Raw genomic sequence first — 22,383 nt, 5'->3', positions numbered from 1 at the left:
CCTCCATGATTTTGAGGCCTCCTCAGCCACGTGGAACTATAAGTCCATTAAACCTCTTTTTCTTTATAAATTACCCAGTCTCTGGTATGTCTTTATTGGCAGCTTGGGAACAGACTAATATAGTATCCAATATTAGTAGACTGATGGAGGAAAGTGGGGAGTCACTAATTTCAAATTCCAAGTATTTGGGTAGCTAATGCTTAATTTCTTGACATGACATACTAACAAATACACAAACACGAGCCATGGTTATAATGCAGGAAAATCTATGGTAGTATCTATTTTCCCTCACAAAGCTTCTCATTTAGTAGTCTACCGAGGTCATTTCATTAATATTAAAATTATCTCTGTGCTAGAGAAGTTATTAACATCCCAATTTACAGATAGAAACAAAGAGCCAAGGCTTAAACTATCATACCTGTCACAATTGCCTCTTGCTTGCCATCCCGAGGAATACAACAGTTCAGATCTATATACTTTCTTACTTCTAAAAATTAAGTTACCCTTTACTTCCAATCATAAATTTAATGAGACTGAAATACAATCAGACAATAAGTAATTTTATTTTTGAATTATTTTTCATTTCAACTTCCATTTTAGATACAGGGGTACATACACAGGTTAGTAACACAGGAATTTTGCATAATGCTGAAGTTTGGGGTATAGACACCCGATAGGTAGTTTTTCAACCTGTGTCTTCCTCCCACCTCTCTCTGGTAGTTCTCTGCAGCGTCTACTCTTCCCATGTTTATGCCCATGTGTGCCCAATGTTTAGCTCCCTTTGCAGCAACACTGATGCAGTTGGAGGCCATAATCCTAAATGAATTAATGTAGTAACAGAAAATAAAGTTATTTTAAAGGGGGCAGAAATAAACCCAAACGTAATTCCACTTTTCAACGATAATCACCGTTAAAAGTTGAGTGGAGGCTGGACATGGTGGCTCACACCTGTAATCCCAGTACTTTGGTAGACCAAAGCAAGAGGATCACTCAGGAGGATCTCCTGAGGCCAGGAGTTCAAGACCAACCAGGGCAACATAGCGAGATCCCATCTGCACCAAAAAAAAAAAAAATTTAAAAATTAGCTGAGCCTGGTGATATGCCCCTGTAGTTACTGCTACTTGGAAGGCTGAGGCAAGAGAATCTCTTGAGCACAGGAATTTGAGGCTGCAGTGAGCACTCTAGCTTAGGTGACAGTGCAAGAGCCTGTCAACAAACAAACAAACAAACAAAACGAAACAAAAAAAAAAACAAGGCATGCCAAAAAGATTTTCCATCTGCTTACACATGCATGACCAGATTGGCGTGCTGGTAAACAGCCAGGGAGTGATGATGAGGAAGCTAATTTCTAGCATCAGTTTACCAATTTCCATGGGGTAAACACTCTTACCAAAGCCAATTTCAAATGACTAATTTGACAAATGGCTCAAAAGTTTCCTAAAAATTTAATAATTGGTTCTTACAAGCCCATACCACCTAGCTCCAGCAAACAACTGCCACAGTTGGTAAAGGTTTCACACTAGTTCTGCTATATGATACGTGTTTTTAAACAGAAACGGCTATCATAAATGAGTCTATCATATTCCATTGTATTGATACATATATATTGATTTACACTCCTTTATCATGAATATTTATATTGTTTCCAAAGTTACTTATTTTAATCATCCTATGAAAAATATAGTTTTTGAGTATGTCTTGATGCATTTCTCTGATTATTTTCTTAGAATATAGGGTGTATGGTTCATTACAAGATTAAAAGGAGGTATTTTGGTGGTATCTTTGAAACAAACAGCCAAGGTCCCTTCCACAAAGCCTATTCCAGGTGAGCTCTCAGCCACTGTGTGTGAGAGACCAACATACCTGGTCATTAGATCACCGTATCCTGACCAATGTTAGGCTGGATTGTTCTTTAATCTCTGCCAGACTGATGAGTGAAAAAAAAAATGGCATCTCATGTTGGTTTAATTTGAATCTATATTCTCACTCATGAACTTGAGCTCCTTTTTAGACTGATCAATTTGTGTTAATCTGTTTTTGACTGCCTGAACTGCTAATTTCAAATCTTTGCTAATTTTCCATTAAAATGTGTGTGTGTGTGTGTGTACATATATATAATAGCTCCTTGTATTCTGATGACATGAACCCTTTGCCATATACTTATGTTTTCCCAATTTTTCATTTGTTCTTTAACTTACAATATTTTGTGCTATACTAATTTTTAAAATCTTTATGTAGTCAATTATGTCAAACTTTCTTTGCTGACGCCTACCTTTGACGACATATCTACAAATGTCTCCATCCCAACATTATAATAAATGTTTGCATATATTTTTTTCTAGGGTTTAATTTATTTTTTACAGGAAGGGGAACATCACACACCGGGTCCTATTGTGGGGAGGGGGTAGCGGGATAGCATTAGGAGATATGCCTAATGTAAATGACGAGTTAATAGGTGCAGCACATCAACATGGCACATGTATACATATGTAACAAACCTGCACGTTGTGCACATATACCCTAGAACTTAAAGTATAATTTTAAAAAATTTAAATATTTAATTCAACTGCAATTTGTTTTGAGGTGAAGTACAAGGTAGGAACTTAACTATTTTTTTCTAAAAATTATCCAAATGTCCTAGCATTTAAATATATCTTCTTCCTCTGACTCTGGATGTTACCCTGGGCAGCCGCCAGCTGCAGAGCTGGCTTCTTTTCTTTTCTGGATTCCTGTTTTCACTTCAATTTTGGCCTCTAAGGATTTCTTACCAACTCAGCAATTCATTTTAAATGACATTTATTTTTAAATGCAGCATTTCTAGCTGCTTTACAGCAAAAGGGGTGTAGAGAGGACCTTGTCCGCCATACTGGGAAAAACAGAAATCTTTTCCAATCTTATTCCCACATAGCAGCTCGCATGACCATTTCATACCTTAGCTGGATAATGTAAAGGCCCTGCCCAAATCCTTTCAATGGCTTTTTATTGCAGTTCATGTACCAACACCCTTAGTATGTGCTGCACCCTGCCTACCTCTTCCTCTTCACCCCATGTTCCTTTCCCCGTAGTTCTCAAAGCTCCTGCAACCCAGGGCCTACATCTCATGCCACTGCCTTGGAAGGTGGTTCTTTCTCATTCCTCAGTTCTCAATTAAATAGCATATTCTTTAATAGATCTTCCTTCACTGTGGGGTAAGGAAAGGAATATCCCATTACTTTCCGACAATATAATGCCTTGTTTATAACTAGAGAGAACTGCTTATAAAAATGTGTTTACTTACTTTTGTTCTTCAAGTAAGAAAATACTTGAAGCCATCCCCGAGACTGTGAATTCCATGAGGGCAAAGATAATTTTTGTTTTGGTTACCAGTACAGGCAAGCACAGTGTCTAGCACATATTCACACACTATAGACGAATGAATGAATACATGTACAATGTCTTCACTTTACCTACCCTGTGTACAAGGGGCTGCACATAACAGGCGTCCAGGAGACACAAGCTGAACTGGGTTTCACATCTAATCATGAAGGACCAACCTCCCTAAATGTGGAGGTCACACAGATCTTTGACCTGTTTCTATTAAATCACAAAGGTACATATTTAAAATAGGAGGGCAATACTTATCATCCTTTTATGACAAAAATATTCCATGTTTTGAAATGAATAATCAGCCTGTTAAAAAAAAAAAAACAAAAACTCATTTCCCTAGGGCTGAAGAGGATTTGTGTATTAAATCTGCTGGGATTTCAATTCTGGAGAGTTTGCAGTAAACGAAATAGCTTACCTGTGTATGAATATGGATTGGTTAAAATGCCCCCAGCCCATATTTTTGTGTAGTTGCTGAGCCCAAGTGACAGTTATTCTAGCTGTTTTGTTGCCATACACACAAAAAAGTGATCGTTTCCGAGAAAGATAAAACATTCCAGCTCCACCAGAAATAAAATAGAACTTGGAGTGAAACCACAATCAAATTTCACAGTTCACATCCAATCACTGCCAAAGACTAGCAGAAAAGAACTGGCATTTGTAAACTGAAAAGAATTTTCTAGAACTCTACACTGTTGGGTACCCAAAAAAAAATCTCTGAGCCACATGTAAACATCCTTGACTGAGTCCCTTAACACCTAAGGGGAGGAATAGAGCCTGCAGTGAGTCATTGGAAAAGGAGCAAAAGCTAGGGAGTTAGAGTTAGTATCTCTGAGTTAGCCACAGGGGAAGCCATATGAATAATGCCAAAGCAACCTTGCAGAATACTAAAGTTAACAGCTTCCCACTGCACTGAAACCAACTGCATCTGTACCAAGCCACCTTTCCTTCATCCATCTGCAATCTTATCCCTGTCTTAGAGAACTGCTTTCCTTTGAGAAAATTTTTATAAACTTGGAAAGATGTGTATTATCTAAGTATACACAATTAAAATGTAATGTATACATTTCAGGAAGACTGGAGCAAATCATCTTGAAATTCTATTTGCAACATGAAAAAATCACATATTAGATGCTGTTTTGGTAACTGGTTAAACGTTTCTTTTCAAATATGTGTGTTCCATATCATCAATTAAAGCATGTGATATTTTAAATGACACTGCATCTTAAAGTCAAACAGCAATATAAATTTTATCACTCACTTCTATAGTGATATGAGGTAAGTTAATTCAATTTTTTGAATTTGGAGTCCCGCACTTATAATGATAGAAGAAAACACACATTTCTGAATTATGAGGCTTTTCAGAAATGAATATAATATGAATATAATCGTTGCTTCAAAGAATGTTACTTTCCTCACCTACCTTCCTTTCTATTACATACCTACCCACCACTATGTAGTAATTGCCATTTTACAGAGAATTAAAATAAAAGAGATTTAAAGCCATGTTTAGCCTAATATGGTCTTCTTTTAGCGATTAAAAACCCCATACTGTAAAATGCTTCATGGCTATTATTGTGGTCATCAATTATTACTGCATTATAAATGAGAGGAAGAACCCTTTTTAAGAACAGGATATTTAGAGTAATAAAGGTGAGAGAGCTAAAAGTTTGCCTTAATAAAGCGACCAGGAAAAAAGACACCGTCCTCAATTTCTTTTTTTTTTTTTTTGGAGGGGGTGGATTTTTTTTTTTTATTATACTTTATGTATACATATGTCCTCACTTTCTTCCTGAAATTCCTCTTAGCATTTCACTAAGAATACCGCACGCAGTGGGAGGGAGAAAATCGTCCAACACTTCCGATTCCTAATTACTCCATTCACAATTTCCATGATTTCAATCAACCTCCAAGTAAAGCTACACCCTCCTCTTAGACCTGAATATAGATTCGTTGGGTTTCTACTGTGCCTCAAGAAATACACTGCTACTAGCAAAAACATTTCACAGCTCAGTGTCAATTGCAAACAGCAGCAGATTGTTTCTGCCTTAGAACTAACAAACTTGCAAAAGGGGGTCCAGAGTCTTAGACTTTGGCCCGCCATCTCTTCTTCCTTCATTATCCTGAAGAGCATGCAAAGCGTTAAGTCTCCACCATCTCTGTTGTACACTTTTTTTCAGAATAAAAGTATCCTGATTAACAAAGCATTATCCCTGGAAATGCTGACCACTCTCATGGTTGTAGGGGCACTAGATGCAAGGAAACTTCTGGAATATTTAAGGTTTCTATTTTCTTTCACCATTTTAATATACTAGAAAGGAGGGAAACAGTAAGACTGTAAAACAAACAAAAAACCTAGAAAAAAATTAACTGTTCAAAAAGGAAACCATTCAATGCAAAGCTCAGAAAAAAAGGGGGTAGTATTTAAATGTGGTATTAAAAATGGTTTAGTTTCTTTGGTAATCTGAAAAAGCATATAGCTGAGTTTGCATCAAATCCAAGAAATCCGTCTAGGAATACTTTCTCTATCTCTATTTTTCTCTTTGCATTTTATGCCTCTCTCTCTCTTTTTCCTACTATCCCTCTTTTTTTTAAAAGGGTCTTCTCTATCTTCCTCTCTGCCTCATTATTCCTCTTTTCTATTCTTCTTCTCTTTTTTCTTATTTTCCTTTACCTTGAGTGGACACCAGAAAATGATGAAAAGACATGCAGACTCAAGCCATGAATGTCAAAATATCTATCATATAAGAAATTCAGTTTCCTCTAGATGACCAGTTAAATTTTAAAATTCAAAAAACGTTGAAAATATAACAGTAAAATTAATGTTTTCTCTCTAAAAATCAAATATCAGTCCATTAAGCAATTTTGGGACACTCTGAAGTCCCAAAGGATCTAGAGAAGAAGAGGGCATGCAGATTAACTCAGGTGCATCGATTTAATGCTAGTAGGTTTTTGCATCTGGTCATCAGATAAGTCTGTGGCAAACAATGAACGACTTCTCCCCCTTGAAAAAAAGGGCAAACAAAACTACAGTAAATAATAATTAATAATGGTTGGCATCCACTTGGGAACAATAATTTGTATATCTGCTTGCCTTAAAGCAGGTGTGTCCAATCTTTTGGCTCTCCTGTGCCACTTTGGAAGAAGAAGAATGGTTTTGGGCCACACATAAAATAAGCTAACACTAACAATAACTGATGATCTAAAAAAGAAAATCACAAAATGTCTGCAATGTTTAAAGAAAGTTTCAAAATTTGTGTTGGGCCATATTCCAAGCTGTTTTGAGCTTCGTGTGGCCCGTGGGCCACGGGTTGGACAAGCTTGCCCTAAAGTGATAACAGAGTGAATCTAAAGCGTTCTCACTCCAAAAATGGTAACTATGTTAGGTAATACATATGTTAATTAGCTAGATTTAGTCATTCCACAATGTACAGATACTTCAAAATATCATTTTACATATGATAAATACAGCTTAATTTCTCATCTAGTAATAATAATAAAGATCTATACTTCAACTATAGTTGTACTTTTTTTTGAGAAAGAGACAGGGTCTTGTTCTGTCGCCCAGGCTACAGTGCAGTGGTGTGATCACAGCTCATTTTAGCCTTTACTGGCCAGTCTCAAGTCACCCTCCCACCTCAGCCTCCTGAGTAGCTGGGACTACAGGTGTGCATCACCATACTCAACTATTTTTCTTAATTTTTTTTGTTTGTGGAGTCAGGGTCTTATTATTTTGTGCAAGCTGGTCTCAAACTCCTGGCCTCAAGCAATCTCCTCACCTCAGTCTCCTAAAGTACTGGGATTATACACATGAGCCAAAGTGCCTGGCCCATGGTTGTACTTCTTATGTAAGTGTAAGTAATTAGGAAAAAATAAAACCCAGCATAATAAATTAATAAAAAGCAGTATTTAATAGGAAAAAAATCACACATACAAAAAATCATGATAGATGTGCTTGTTTTCTTTTTCTTTCCTCTTGAGTATCTACACTTATACAGTAAGTCCTGGAGAAGGTCCCACTGAGGAAACATAATTGGCAAATAGACTCAATTGGTCAGCCTTGCTAGCACTGGCTGGCAAGTTCAAATCTCAAAGGGACCGTAACACTTTCTTATATAAGTGAAGGGGGAAATGCAAACATCAGTATCTTGATGTACATATCAAAATGAACACTCCTATAAACCTGAAAGAGCACTTTAAAAAATGCAAAAGTAGCCTGTAATCCCAGCACTTGGGCAGGCTGAGGAGGGCAGATCACCTGATGTCAGAAGTTCGAGACCAGCCTGACCAACATGGAGAAAACCCATCTCTACAGAAAAAATACAAAATTAGTCAGGCATCATGGCACATGCCTGTAATCCCAGCTACTCAGGAGGCTGAGGCAGAAGAATCGCTTGAATCCAGGAGGTGGAGGTTGAGGTGAGCCGAGATCGCACCACTGCACTCCTGCCTGGCAAGAAGAGCGAAACTCCGTCTCAAAAAATAAATAAATAAATAAATATGAAAGTATCTCAGAAGGAAAAAAAAAGGGCTGATGGATAAGACCCTTAAACTACTATTTCAGACCCTACAAACACTGTAGAAAAGTGATATTTATTTCCCAGTACTGTTCAGCTATCCCAAGCATTTTGGTTCCTATGGTAGAAGGAGAAATGAATGTCGTAAAAAAACAACAGAATATGGTCTAGGTTGCTGAGGAAGTGAAGATTTTATTTATTTTCTCTCATCATCTTAGTTGTCTTGCATTTTCATTGTTCCTACTGTCTCTAAAACACAGAAAGGCAAAGCCAGGCAATTTTGTACATCAGCTTTTATATGTTTGGATAGCAGGTACTTGAAGGTGACTGAAGTTCCCAAATTATTTGTTAAATGTAGGTACTTGAAGGTGACTGAAGTTCCCAAATTATTTGTTAAATGTAGGTACTTGAAGGTGACTGAAGTTCCCAAATTATTTGTTAAATGTATCCATTTTCTTACTTTTCCTCAAAAATAAATGAGAGATGGCAGCACTGAGTGGATTTAAAACTAGAGCAATCATTGTGTTGTTATCCTGGGTGGGTATATATTTTATTTTCTAAAAAGTTAATCAGTTAAACAGAAAAGAAAATTTTTAAATGGTCAAAGAAAAATGGGTAGAAACTGGTCTTGGCAGTGAGTCACTACTAAGGTGGCAACCTGGTCCTTAAAAATATGGTAGAAATGAATGTTCAGGGTTGGGGAAGCAAGGGAAAGGATAGCAAAAACAAAGGTAATTCAAAAGGGTAGAATAAATTCCTGTGAAACAAACATTTCTATCTACAATGATATGCAGGAGCACCTGTAAAAATACTGGTTTCCCTTAACTAACACAGCCATGCAAAGAAGAACCAGGTCATTTTTCTAAACTTAGAATTATCACTGTGATACAAGAAGCTGTGTATTTGCAAAGTCAGTATCAGGCCAATTATGTGGTGCTTAAATCTCTTTTCAATCAGGCTACAGTAAATCCACCCTTGGGAAATATAAGTAACTAAAACATAAGTGTGTTCCAAATTATAAACACACCTAAAAAAAAGTGAAGAGATCTGCTTCTGAGAGGCATAATTTAAACGACAACAGGGTGAAATTCTGTAATTCCAATGACCTTTAGGACCAAGAATAAAATGAAACAGTATTCTTCATACATTTTCCAAATGTTTGGACTAAATTACATAGAAATGAAGAGTGTTCAGGATGACTAGCCATGGGCAACTGGGACAGGAAGCAATGTCACAAGTATATCTGAGTATAGAGTTTTTACAGCAAGGATATTCAAATAAAATGAGGCCAGTGGGGCTGACAGCAAACTGAATTCTTACCACAAGTTGAAAGAACCATCACATAGAATTAATAATATTGTATGTCTTTGCAAAAATAAGACAGAATTTTAAAAATAAAGGAAAAGAAACCTAGCTAACTATAATCAAAATACATTAAATGTGGACATTTTCTTTACCTAAAGTAATTCCCGTCCTGCATAATTTGTTCCCAACCTACCTTTCCAGATTGACTTCTAAATGCCTTCACACCATCTTCTGAGTTGCCCCGAACTATTTCATTCCCAAATAAGAGACACATTTCTTCCTAGGCAGGAGAAATGATTAAGTCTTCCCCAATATCTCCTGACAGGATTGGTAACTTCCTCTGCTCTCACGGAATTCTATTTGGTAATTATTTTCTCTTCCTTCTCTCAAACTTTACTGTAGTACTTTTAAAATAAGAAACTAACCCTGGATTCGATGATATAAAATGTCAAACACATGATCTTTAGAATGAAGAGAAATCATTGTTAACACTATTAGAAAGAATTCAAGTAGCTAATAGGAGGAGTATACCGTGTGTGTCCATGATGCATAATGTTCCTTCATAAAAAGCAAGAAACTGGAATTGATTGGGATCAGCTGCTATTGTTTGTTAATTGCTTGGTTGGTTGGCTTGGTTTATAAATAAGGATGCAGTGATAAAAAGTGATGAAATGACCTCTTTACTGTCATCAAACAAGTCACAGAGTAAAACAGAACTTAAATCTTAAATCTCTCAATTAGTCCTTTTTACTATTTATGTATTTTACATTGTGTAATTCACTCCCAATAATTGGATAGATGATTTCCATTCTCTACAAATTTTGTAAAAATTTAATGGAAAAGGAATCAGAGGATCTTACTTCTAGTAGCAGAGCACAGTCCTAAAGAAAGGCAATATAGTATGGAAAAAAAAAAAAAAGAGCACTGTTTCTGGAGTCAAGGCAGCCTAGCTCTATCAGGCATGCCGTCATGAATACTTGAGCTACCTCCCTGGCTCTTCATTTCTCAAACTATCAAACATGTAGAAGAGTCTCTAGCTCCTACCCTTACACCACGGTTCCTGTGAAGTTAATGATAACATATCTGAAATCTAGCCCTGCACCTGGCACACAGTCAACTGTTGACTTGGAAATAAAATATTTTTCAAAGATCTGTATGTGTGCCTACATTTTGGGGTGGCAGTGCACTCTCTTTTTCATGTGCTTTGTGCAGAAAATAATTTTGATATGGTAATATTTTAAAAATTCACTATATTCTATATGGTGCTATTTTTATTATCTCCTCAACTTGGGATCACAGGTTCCAAAATTTATTTCTACTCCAAAGGCAGCTTTTAACAATTCAGCTTCCTGACACACTGCCCGTGAGGCACAGCAAGAGACATGTATTGAGCTGAAATTTCCATCTCGAAGGCTTACAAACAGAACTTCTTTGAGTTCATTAGTGAAAATACTTAATACTATAATAAGCAAAAAAAAGGAATATTGAGTTTGAATTTTGGATTACAGTCATTTTCCTCCTGAAGAAAATGCTTCGGTGGTGTGAGGGGGCAAGATAAGGGTGTAAGGATATGCCTTACCTACAAAGCTTGGAAACCCACAACAGAGTAGTCCCCTTCAACAGTTTGCAAAATGATTACCTGGGATCCCTTAGATCTTAATCTTTTTCCTAAGTCATTTCTATTCTAATAGACCCCAACTGGAGCATATTTAGTAAAAATAATATGGATGTCAGGAATCCAGAAACTCGTTGAAGTCACAAGCATGCTAAGTACAGCTGTATGACTTCCAAGTAATTTGATCCTAACTTGTCTTATTCAACAAAGGTAGTTAAAACAGCTCTGACTACCCCATGGTTTGGGTGTGAGAATGACATTGAATATGTACAACGCAAACGGCTTTTTTAAGCAAAGGGAGCTTTATTATTATTAATATAACTAGCACATTATAATTATGGAATCGCTATTATAATTATCTAAGCTTTAATTCCTTAAAGGGAAATAAAGCTTTCTTAAAAAATCATTTGCTTTTATCATCACCTAAGATGAAAATGTTGCTTCCCCATTCCTGAGGGGATAAGGAGATCACAGTACTGCTACCAGAAAAATCATGATTGGAAGTCAGAATCATCTGACTTGAAGGTCAGTTCACTGCATGTGAAAACACATTGCATGGTGCTAAGTTCTTATGCTGTTAAGGTTTCTTTTTTATATTTGAGGATTCTCTTAAAAGGCCCACATGGAAGGACTTAGAACAAAATAAATGTCTTACTAATATGATATGCACGTAGATTGCTTTAGGGTTTTCAGAACATTTCTGCTTTGTTCCTCACATCAACCTGTGTTTCCATTGAGATGGGAACCTGAGCACAGGCAGAGCCTCATGAAAGACCAACAGATCTGTCAGCATCCACAGATGCCTTGTAAAAGGCAATACTTTCATGTGCAGAGAGGTTGGCTGATCCCTCAAGATGCGTAACGATTTCTTTCTTCCCCCACTAGCCCAGAGCCAGTTGCTCTTTTCGTTTTTGTCAACAACATGTCCTTTTTGTTCCTCTCCCTCCAACTAGGAAGTGGCATCACTGTCAGACACAATACACCTCTTCATAAGGAAGGCAAATGATTATGTGCCAGATGGGCTGAGGGGATTACAACATGTTTCCTGCTCCCGTGGTGACGTAATGTGGCTGGTATGAGAACTTATCTTATTCAAGAAGTTAGCTTCCCCTAGCAGAATTATGAGTCACAGTTCCTGGGTAGAAAGCTCTCTTACCAACAGCACTTGAGGTGGGGGCTGGGGACTCCTTGGATGGATTACAGTAAAGGTCATTCAGAAAAGTAACATGGCCAGGACTGCTGGGAAGGCACCAGCACTCACTAGCTTCCGGAACCTCCTTCAGCAGTGGTAACAAAGTCACCTCTCCCTCTTCCTTCAAGGTGAGGGAGGACATAAAACTACATGGTGAATTACTGGCATGAACCCAAACAGGCTCCATTATAAAACTGGATAGTTTGGGGGCAGGGGAAGGGATGTATAGGGACATGTATTCAACCATTTGACACCTATGTATTGAGCATCTGCTATGTGTCTATGTGTCAATGATTATTCTGAGTGTTTGGATAACAAACAAAAGTTCCTGAACAAGTTCCTGCCCTCAGGCAGCTTAAAATCCAAGACAGAGGGAGGGAAGAAGGAAGGAAAAGAGATGGGGAGAAAGGAAAGAAGGGAGGTAGAAAAGGAGGAAGGACAGGGAGTTGAGGGAGAAAAAGAGGAAGGAAAAGGAGGAGGAAATGAGAGGAAGAGGAAGAGGGACGAGGAGGAGAGAAAAGAAAGAAGGTGAATATAATATCAGGGAATGTGAGTGTTATGAAGAAAACTAAAACAGGATAGAGGGACAGAGAGTGACTGGTGGGGATTTTTAGTTAAGATAGGCAAGGAAGCTTCTGTGAGCAGATAGCATTCAAACACAGACTAAATCAAATAAGAACAAACTAAAATCAAGAATTATATTTAACATATTTGAAAATCAGGACATCAAGAAACTCACCTATCAAATGGGACACCTAACCAAGAAGGACGGATGCTGGACTAGACAGCCAGGGAGCTGTCTCCTAGTATATCCCCGCTGAGTAACAGCCCTGGTTATCTCCAGCCCTTCCTCTGTGAAGCCCCAAAGGGCCAACAAGGTTAGAAGTTACCTCTAGTTTCAGCACCGAGCTGTACTCTGTCCTACTTATACCACTCCTTTAGTGCTATTTTTGGTTTCTAATACAATGTTTTATGTGGCATGGAAAAACTGAAACGCACCCAGAAAAGACGACCAGGATAGTAGGAGGGCTTAAATCCATGTCATACGAAAAACAGTTGAAGGCATATATTGCAGAACACTGAGGTCTGGTTATGCGGTGGCTAACTTAACATTTCGGAAGCCCTCTCACAAAGAAAAGGAATTAAAGCAATGATATGGAAAGTATGGTTTATGGTGTTCAGGGGAATTTTACATGAAAAGCTTTATAAAATGAGGACCTCTAGGTTGCCTTCATTGCAATTAGACAACCATTGCAGTAGGTTTTGGATTTTTTGTTTGTTTGTTTGTTTCTTTCATTTTTTTGTTTCAGTCCTGCAGTTGAACCAAGTAAATATTTGGAAAGAGACAAATTTCAGTTTTAGATACTAAAATCAAAGAGACAAATTTCAGTTTTATGTACTAAAAACTTGCTAAGAATTTGATTAGTCCCAAAACGTAGGCTGAAATTTAAATATTAATAATCAGAGGTAGAGAGTGATTTGGGCATAATTCTAGGAAGAAGAGGAGATCTGAAAAGACGGATTTCAAATAGCAAGTCTCTTCCATCTCTAATTTCATGTGATCCAGGCCCATAATGACTGAGTTTGGTTTTCAAACTCTACAAAGGTCTTAGCTGGTTCCTCTTATGAAGCAACATTCAGGGAAAGAATGAGTCTAAAGACAGATCCTTTTTTTTTCTTCCTATATAGAAACAATATAACTAAAACTCATTATTTTATTTAACATCTCAATGAATTATTACCACTGATACCTTCTCCACCTCTGACTCAAATTTGAAAAACAGATAGTGCTATTATCACTTCCATTTTTCCCCAATAGGACCTGAGGTAAGGGAAAAAACAAAAAAAACCAATCTTCTAGTTGGCTGAGTGTGAAGGTAATGAAAAATTCCTGTGTTTAAACACAGTGGCCCACTGCCCACTGTGTACTCTATCCCATGAAGACTAAAGACAGCAACGGTTCTTTCCATCACTGAAATTCTATTATTCTTCTGCTTTATGATTATTTGCTACTGTAGAAGACAATGGATATGAATACCGTTATGTTTATTTAAATTCATTCTCAGTAAGAGTGGACTCATTACCCTATGCATTACTTGCATTTTAATACATTGTCAAAAGCCATTCACTTACCTGAGGCATCACTTTGCAGGATTCCATAAAAGTAGAGACTCACCACACACCACAGAAATGTCATCCTGTAAACATAAATACAAAGATAAAGGAAATCACTTATTATTTTCAAGTGCAATAATAATAATAACTAGCATGCATGCATGCTGCTTATAGACTAGGGACTATTCTAAGAATTTACAATATTAACAAATTTCATTGTCAGAACCAACCAATAAGACAGGTTTTATTTTGTTTTTGCTTTTTGTTGTTTGTTTTTCAATTCCCATATTGTAGGCAGATAAAGAAATTTAATAGACAAGTTTAAATAACATAACCAAGATCCTTTGGCTAGAGACAAGTTTAAATAACATAAACATGATCCTTTTGCTAGAAAGTGGTAGAGCGATGATCAAACTCCAGCTGTCTGGTTCCACAACTCTCTCTTTTTCACTGAACTATAACTGCCTACTTAAAAAATACTCATCTGGATTTTTTGACCAGGACTCACATTTCTAGCAGATAAATTCAACCATCTTACCCCTCTTTGCATTCCCTTTCTAGTTGGAATACTTTACAATCCAGGCACTTTTCCCTTTTAGTGACATGTAGACACATAGAAAGTCTAGAAATCCTGGATTCAGACTTTGTCTGCAATCTACCACACTCTGAATTTATATTAAGGAAAATATATAAATCTAATTCCCTGCTGTTCATGCTCCCCTCTTCTCACTGGAAGACAGAAATGATGGGGGAGGAGTCTACTTTCTATGATCTTTAGCCTTCCTATTGATAAGCAGCTGAAACAGCCAACTAGCGTGAACCACACCCTTACATTTGGTTGTGTGATATTTAATGCCAAAGACCTGAAGACTTGACAGCTCTGTGAAGTATTTATTTTCCTACTACCCAAGACATATCTGGTCACTGGTAAAACCTCTGTGAGTTACAAATACTGAAACCTGAAGATGATGCAGAAATTCCATGCTCAAGAACTCTGCTTTCTGTGTCGAAGGTAACAGCCATATAAGAATGCTCGCAGAGGTCTTGGTAACTTGTCTAGATCATACTGCTAGTAAGTGACAAAGATGGGATTTATATCCACATCAGACTAACTACAAAGATTATTATCACAAATAGCCTATGCCACAAGTTTCACAACCACAAGTACGCAGCAGCTTGAGCAGATCAAAGAGGTATTTGACAAATAAGATGACCATATAACACCATTTAAAATGGGCCAATTTTAAGAGCATTAAACTATAACAAAAGGTATAAACTACACAAGGAATCCAAGAGGTGTGGCCACCCTAAAGGACAATGCAAGCTTCCAACTCCCATCACCTCTATGGACCACAGCTCTCCAAAAATCTCTGGTTCATGCTTCCTTTTTTAGCCTGGTTGTACACAAATCACAGGAGAGCTCGGCATATCACAAGCTATTGTTTCATCTGATCAATTAAATGATGTTTTCTTCCCAGCACCTCCTCCTTCCAACTCTTATATTATGACCTTGGGGAAATCTTCTTCTCTCCATCAGTCTTTCATTTATTCAGTAAAACATGTATTGAGCATTTTCTCCTTCTTTTCCGAATTTTTTAGTTTTTTGTGTGTGTGGTTACATAGTAGGTATATGTATGTGTGTTTTTGTGTGTGTGTGTGCCTGTGCACATGTATGCGTACATATATACATATATATACACATATACACACACACACACACATATATATATATATATATGGACCAGATATGTTTTGATACAGGTAAGCAAGGTGAAATAAGCACATCATGGAAAATCGAATATCCATCACCTCAAGGATTTATCCTTTGAGTTTCCAAGTTGCTATGATATAGCTATGAAGCCTCTGGTGAGAAAAATGTAGGATCTTCTCTAAAGGCACTTTTCCAAAATAAAGATGAACCCCAAGCAAGCCACTTTAGTATCATCAACTATGTATAGAACACACATCCCGAGACCCTCACGAGATAAAAAGACTTGCCAGACAGAAATTCTCTCATAGGCAGGGTCTAACAGAAACTTAAAATGTGCAAAAAAAAAAAAAAACCCCTGCAATACGAAGTAAAAAGTGATAAAAATAGAGAGGAACAGATAAGTGTTATTGAAGATTAGCAAAGGAAAGAGGTCACTCCAGCCAAGACAATAAAAGAAGACGAAACACAAGAGGTGACATTTGAACTGGTTTGGATACTTAGACTTGAGGCAGAAGGAACATGTGAGAAAAAGAAACTTTTAGTGGAGAATAATGCTCAAAGGTAGTGAAGGCATAGAACACATATAGAAAATAGTATAAAAAGAACTGAGCTTCGCTCAAGCACAAGGTATTAGAAAAAGAACTACAGAAGATTTTGTTGGAAAGCAGACAGTGGTAGGATCACAATATGGCAGAGCCTTAAATAACAGGCTAAGGGCTTGGGATTTAACTTAAACAGCACATAGGGAGTCACTGAAGTTTTCTGAGTAAAGGAGCAATATGACCATCAAATTGTACTTTATAGAACACTGCCAGGCACGTACTGGATAGATTGCTGCTAAATTCTGTCTTGAAATCATTTTGGCTCCCGAATCTGTTATCACAATAATTGCTATCTTCCTAGCTTTGTGACATCTACAAACTTGATCAGCATGCAACCTATATCCTCATCCAAGTCATTAATAAATGTAATTAATAATTCTGCATTAAACTTGCCAGCAAAGAGCAACGAGAGATTTCATTGCATTCAGGGAACCGTAATTTCAGCCCCACTTCTTAGCTATGCTAAAGCAATACGCCCTCCCAAATCGCTGTTGGCTATTTAAAAACCCCCACGTACCTCTAGATTTTCCCAGTTTGCCTGTTTATAAGCTGCTGAATTCCTAAGGCAACATTTAGAAGACATTCTAATTAGTGTGATTGAGGGCCTTAATTGATATTCCCAAGAGTAACTGGATTATGCTGAAGGCAGCAAAGAGTCAGGTCACCAAGGCGAAGCTAATCTACAGATCACCTGTCTGCAAACACACGTCCAGGGCCAGTCCTGCCCTGTGATGAATTAGAATAAAGCAGACTGAAAAGGAGATGTGACTGAGAAGGCTGGTTTTGACAGATAGAAGGTATCAATGTTATTGGGAGGCGCTTGGCTGATCTGAAACCTCTCAGAGAATGCTGGGCCATTTAGCACTGTCTAGTATTCAGCCTTAGAATTGTATTGTAAAGAGTAATACACTTTTGGTTCTTGTGTCTTAGAGTGAGAGGGTGCTGGGTCAGAGATGGAGAAACTGTCACAAAGCAAAGGGACATGGGTAATAAACATAGTTTCTCGGTGTCTAAATTAGAGCTTAGCTTTAGATTATTGCGATGGGGCCTAACAGACCCTGCTGCTGCTTCAGATGATTCTAACCCACAATGGAAATGCCTTTCCTGCATTATCCATTTTATTTGCTGCATGATAATCTTCATATTCCCTCCCTTACGTGTTGGTACATCTCTCATATTTAATCCCATTTTTCCCAGTATATCAACTTTAATGCCTGTATCATTTAGTCAGAAGATTTAAAATGTACTTAGTTCTCTGTAATCAACAACAATGTTAAAGATGTGTCTTAACATGTACTCAGCACCTTAACATCTATTTCTGCATATGAAACTTTGTATTGTCTGCATTCTCTAGACTTGGTCATCATTAGCATCTCCTTATCGCCCCAATCTGACCACTAGATTCTCTCATCTAGCCAGCGGTGACAGGCTGAAACTAGGTTTGCTGCCCCAAGGGTGGGATTTGCCCTGAATCACCATTTCTTCTGCCTGCCTTCCGCACAGCAGCATTTCACCAGGTCACACGACTGGATTTGTCCCTCAGTTTCCTGATCCCATATCTAGCTCTATACTCAGAAAACACCCACTCAGGCCTTCAACCTGGTGCTCGTCGGCACCTTCTTCCAGGAGCCTACCTTGCGTCCCTGTAAAGGCTTGCAGTCAGCTAGATAAACCTCCTGTAACCATGAAACTCCTAAACCTGCTTCATTCCTGCCATGGTTGACTGACACCCTTTTCTATGACCTGCCCACTGAAAACTATGAACATTCGCCGTTTTGAAAACTTGGACATTCACGCCAAGGAAAACACCCCAGAAGGCCATCCCCATGAAAGGCCAACCCTGTAGTCAAATCACTTCCTTGAGTCCCGATCCTGCCCTACTCCCATTCAGATCTTTCCTTTTATTTTTCTCTAAGTTACTGCAAAAAGTCTGAGTAGGTCTTGCATTCTGTGCTTACCTAAGATATAATAAACAAGCCTTTGAAGAAAACAGGAAAAGCTGTTAATTATTCCATTCTACAGAAAAGGGATAGCATTTTTTAAGACATTAAGAGTTATTTTCATAATCTTTTGTAAAGTTTATTGGGATTTTTTTTTGAAAATAGGATCCTTGTGCAGATCATTTCAAATACAATATTTATCAGTAAGTGAAAGTTTTGGCAAAGTGACATGAAAGGCTCTGATTTGGGGTAAAATGAAGTAAATATTCTTCATCCTGTCTTTCCCAATGAATGCAGTTATAAAACATGAGCATATTATATGGAACAACTGTTTGAGGATTCTAAAAGTAAAAAATAATGCATTCTTTTCAATAGGACATTCACCAAGATACACCATATCATGTATCATAAATCAAATTTTAACAAACTTAAAAGAATTCAAAGTATGTTCTCTCCCCATAGAATTAAACTAGAAATCAACAACAGAAAGGTAATAGGAAAATCTCCAAACATTTCACAATTAAAATACATGTGTTAAAATAAAGTATATATGGGTCAAAAAGAAAGTTGTAAGGGAAATTAGAAAATACTTCTAACTTGACAAAAATAAAAATAAAACACACTAAGTGTGTGGGATGCAGCTAATGTAGTGATTAGAGGGTAAGTTGTAGCATTAAAGGCTTATCTTAGAAAAGAAGAAAGATGGTAAGCTCATAATCTAATCTTCCACTTTAAGAAACTAGAGAAAGAAGAATAAATGAAACAAGCATAATAAAGGCAATTTTATAGAGTAGAATTCAAATAATTTTAAAAGAGGAAATATATACATATAAAAAATAAAGAAACCAGAACTTAGTTATTTGAAAAGAACAATAAAACATAAACCTCAAGCCAGGTGATACATTAAGTAAGGAAAAACAGTACTATCACTAAAAGTAGAAATCAATGACGGGACATGACTAGTGATCACGGGGACATTAAAACAGTCATATGGCTATATTATAAACTCTAGGTTCATACATTCCACAACTTAGATAAAATGGACTAATATCTCAAAAACTACAAACTACTATAGCTCAGCTAAGATGAAACAGATGACTTGAATAGTCCAGTAACTGTTAAAGGAATAGAAATATATTCATCTCCAGAGTCACCAGAAAGGAACACAATATTGCTGACATCATCATTTTAGCCTTATGAAACCCTAAGCAGAGAACCAGCGAAGCCACATTGCTCTTGGCCTTCTGACCCACAAAAACTGTGCAACAATAGATGGGTGTTTTTTAAGCAACTAAGCTGTTGGTAATTTGTTAAAATGGTACTAGAAAATAACAGAAGAGACATACCATATTCATGAACTGAGAAACTCAACACAGAGAAGTCAATTTTCTTCAAGATGGCCTACAGATTTAGTAATTCCAATCCAAATCCCAGAAAGATTTTTTTCTAGTTACAGAGAAACTGATTCTGATATTTATATGAAAATAGAAAGCGGCCGGGCGTGGTGGCTCAAGCCTGTAATCCCAGCACTTTGGGAGGCCGAGACGGGTGGATCACAAGGTCAGGAGATCGAGACCATCCTGGCTAACCTGGTGAAACCCAGTCTCTACTAAAAAATACACAAAACTAGCCGGGCGAGGTGGCGGGCGCCTGTAGTCCCAGCTACTCGGAAGGCTGAGGCAGGAGAATGGCGTAAACCCGGGAGGCGGAGCTTGCAGTGAGCTGAGATCCGGCCACCGCACTCCAGCCTGGGCGACAGAGTGAGACTCCGTCTCAAAAAAAAAAAAAGAAATACATTTTAAGTGGTATGATTTTTCTTTTTAAAAACTCAACAACTGATTTATGAAGGCTTTTCGACAGTTTAAAGAAAGGTGTTTTAACCTAAATATGGTTTCTATTTTCAACATTTACTTTGAAAATAACACAGTCTTGTCATTAAGCACTGAATATTCCAGAAATGCCTAGCAGTGGAGGCACATGGAGAGATCAGTGAAATGCCCCAACTTTCAGCTTACCAAGCCAGTACTGCTAACCTTTACTGATACAACAGCAGAGTCAAAGTTCATCAGAAACCATTAGCACACTCCTCTTAGATATTGCCTTCTCCCTTTTTAGGAAACAGCTTCAAAGTGCTCAGCACTCTGAGAGGACATATATACATAATATACCACCTGCCATCTTTAGAACCTTGGAATAGAATGTGAGCAGATTGATTCCCTTTTGTGCTTTAATATTTCGAATAGCAACATGCTCCGTGGAGTGAGGGAAGAAATATCATCATGAAGTCCTGTCCCTCACAAGGGAGAACTAGAACTGGGTTTTCAGTGAGAGGAAGGTGAAAGAGCAATTTAAAAAGAGCACTGAACTTGAAGTTCCTAGTTTGTTCGACTGTGTGATATTGGAGAGCCTGAGAGAAGAGGTGAGGAATATTCACATTGACCTTTTAGGAAGATTTGTAACTAGCTCACTGTCTTGATGGTTAATTCAAGACTGATGTACTAGGGGTTCATGGATCCTTCTAAACAAAGTAAGGAATTGTTCCATTATACCCTCTCTCCAGAGGACAATTTGATGATTAAGTAATTCTCTACTTAGGGACACTGAGGCTGAGGAATGATAGAAACTAATACAACTACCTCATCATTTGTCGAGAGGAAAGTCTTAATAATTGCTGTAAAGTGCTTAGCACTGTCCAGGAATATAAACTGCTCTCAGCAAATGCTGTTTATCATCTATTATTAAATGAGATAATAGATGTGAAATAATTGAGGAACTATGGAATAGTAGACAATGTGAGCTACCATTAATATTATTTACAAAAAAAGAGCCCAAATTACGTGGTTCAGGTTGACCACTGAGTACTGGACAAAACTTGCCATGCCCTACACTTTGTGTGCACTAGATCCAAGTTTAGTGCTCTATTTTCAAAATATTTCAAAGAAGGTAGTTTTAGTTGTCAAGTCTGGCCTTGACAAATTACAGAAAAGCCAAGATTATTGTGATAGGCTCTATGATGAAATTGGAAATTGGAAATTGGAAAAATCATGGCTCAGGAGGTTTCCCTTCTCTAGGCCTCATATCCTCATTTTTAAAACAGCAGTAAAAATCCCTGTCCTGACTATCTCATAGGGCAGATGGAGAGGATCAAAGGATGTGACATGTGAAAACATATATATATATAATGCTACATATTATAACAGTTGGTGTTTATTATGAAATAAGCTAAAGTTTTTGCTTGGTTTTGTTTAAATTTGGAAGAAACTGAAGGGGTAGAGAACTTAAAGTTGATAAGGAAATATTTTATAAATTGCTTAATTTAAATCAGAAAATGAATTACCTTTGAGATATTAAAGGGAGGGGCAAGAGTGAGGCTTCTAGGGCCAGCTAATGTTCTAGTTCTTAGGTGATAACTACATGACGATGCCTATGTAAACAAAATGAAAAAGTTGAATACAGTATTTATGTACTGCCAATATGTTGTGCTTCTGTAAAAAATGTGGAAAAACTTTTTCATTAGTTAAAGTGTATTTAAGAAAACAAGAAGAGGTTACAGAAAGATACAGAACTAACAGAAGAGATAGATAGATAGATAGATAGATAGATAGATAGATAGATAGATAGATAGATAGATAGATAGAGCTCTATCTATATATAATTTTAAACCAAGAAAGCAGATTAAATCCAACACAGATGTGACAGGGAACTTCAAGGCTGAAAGGAGGAGTAATTTATGATGAGACTGTTGGACACGACTTTTAATTCACTCAGCAAATATGTGTCAAGCTCTGGACAGTCTGGAGGAGGAAGGAGAGAAACTGTACCCTTCCTCAAGAAGCTTGCAATTTGGAGGTATTCAAACCACATACTTTTAATAACAACAATGGAAAAACATTAGACAAACCCAAAAGAGGAACATTCTACAAAACAACTGGTGTGTAAATTTCAAAAGTATCAAGGTAGGAAGTTAATGAAAATGGAAAGACTGTTGCAGGCTAAAGGAAGCAAGGCAAGAGAACTAAATGC

The 22,383-nt window shown here is 37.3% G+C and overlaps 1 protein-coding gene across 4 annotated transcripts in view; it reads right to left on the bottom strand.

The window, feature by feature from the left end:
- The window catches only part of IL1RAP (interleukin 1 receptor accessory protein), a 149,568-nt gene that overhangs the window by 85,198 nt on the left and 41,987 nt on the right, over positions 1-22,383 (bottom strand). For 3 of the 4 annotated variants that reach the window (XM_011961617.1, XM_011961620.1, XM_011961618.1), the window contains 2 exons: positions 21,698-21,784; positions 14,126-14,190 (listed from right to left, as the gene is read on the bottom strand). In XM_011961617.1, coding sequence (XP_011817007.1) covers positions 14,126-14,189 — 64 coding nt within the window. In that variant the 5' untranslated portion in view covers position 14,190; positions 21,698-21,784. The remainder of the gene's footprint in view (positions 1-14,125; positions 14,191-21,697; positions 21,785-22,383) is intronic. The other variant, XM_011961619.1, reaches the window with a different exon arrangement.

The sequence above is a fragment of the Colobus angolensis genome, unplaced genomic scaffold (assembly GCF_000951035.1).
Source record: "Colobus angolensis palliatus isolate OR3802 unplaced genomic scaffold, Cang.pa_1.0 Scaffold56, whole genome shotgun sequence".
Taxonomy (NCBI): Eukaryota; Metazoa; Chordata; class Mammalia; order Primates; family Cercopithecidae; genus Colobus; species Colobus angolensis.
The sequence above is the reverse complement of the archived record's forward strand: the minus strand, read 5'-3'. Positions and strand labels throughout refer to the sequence as shown.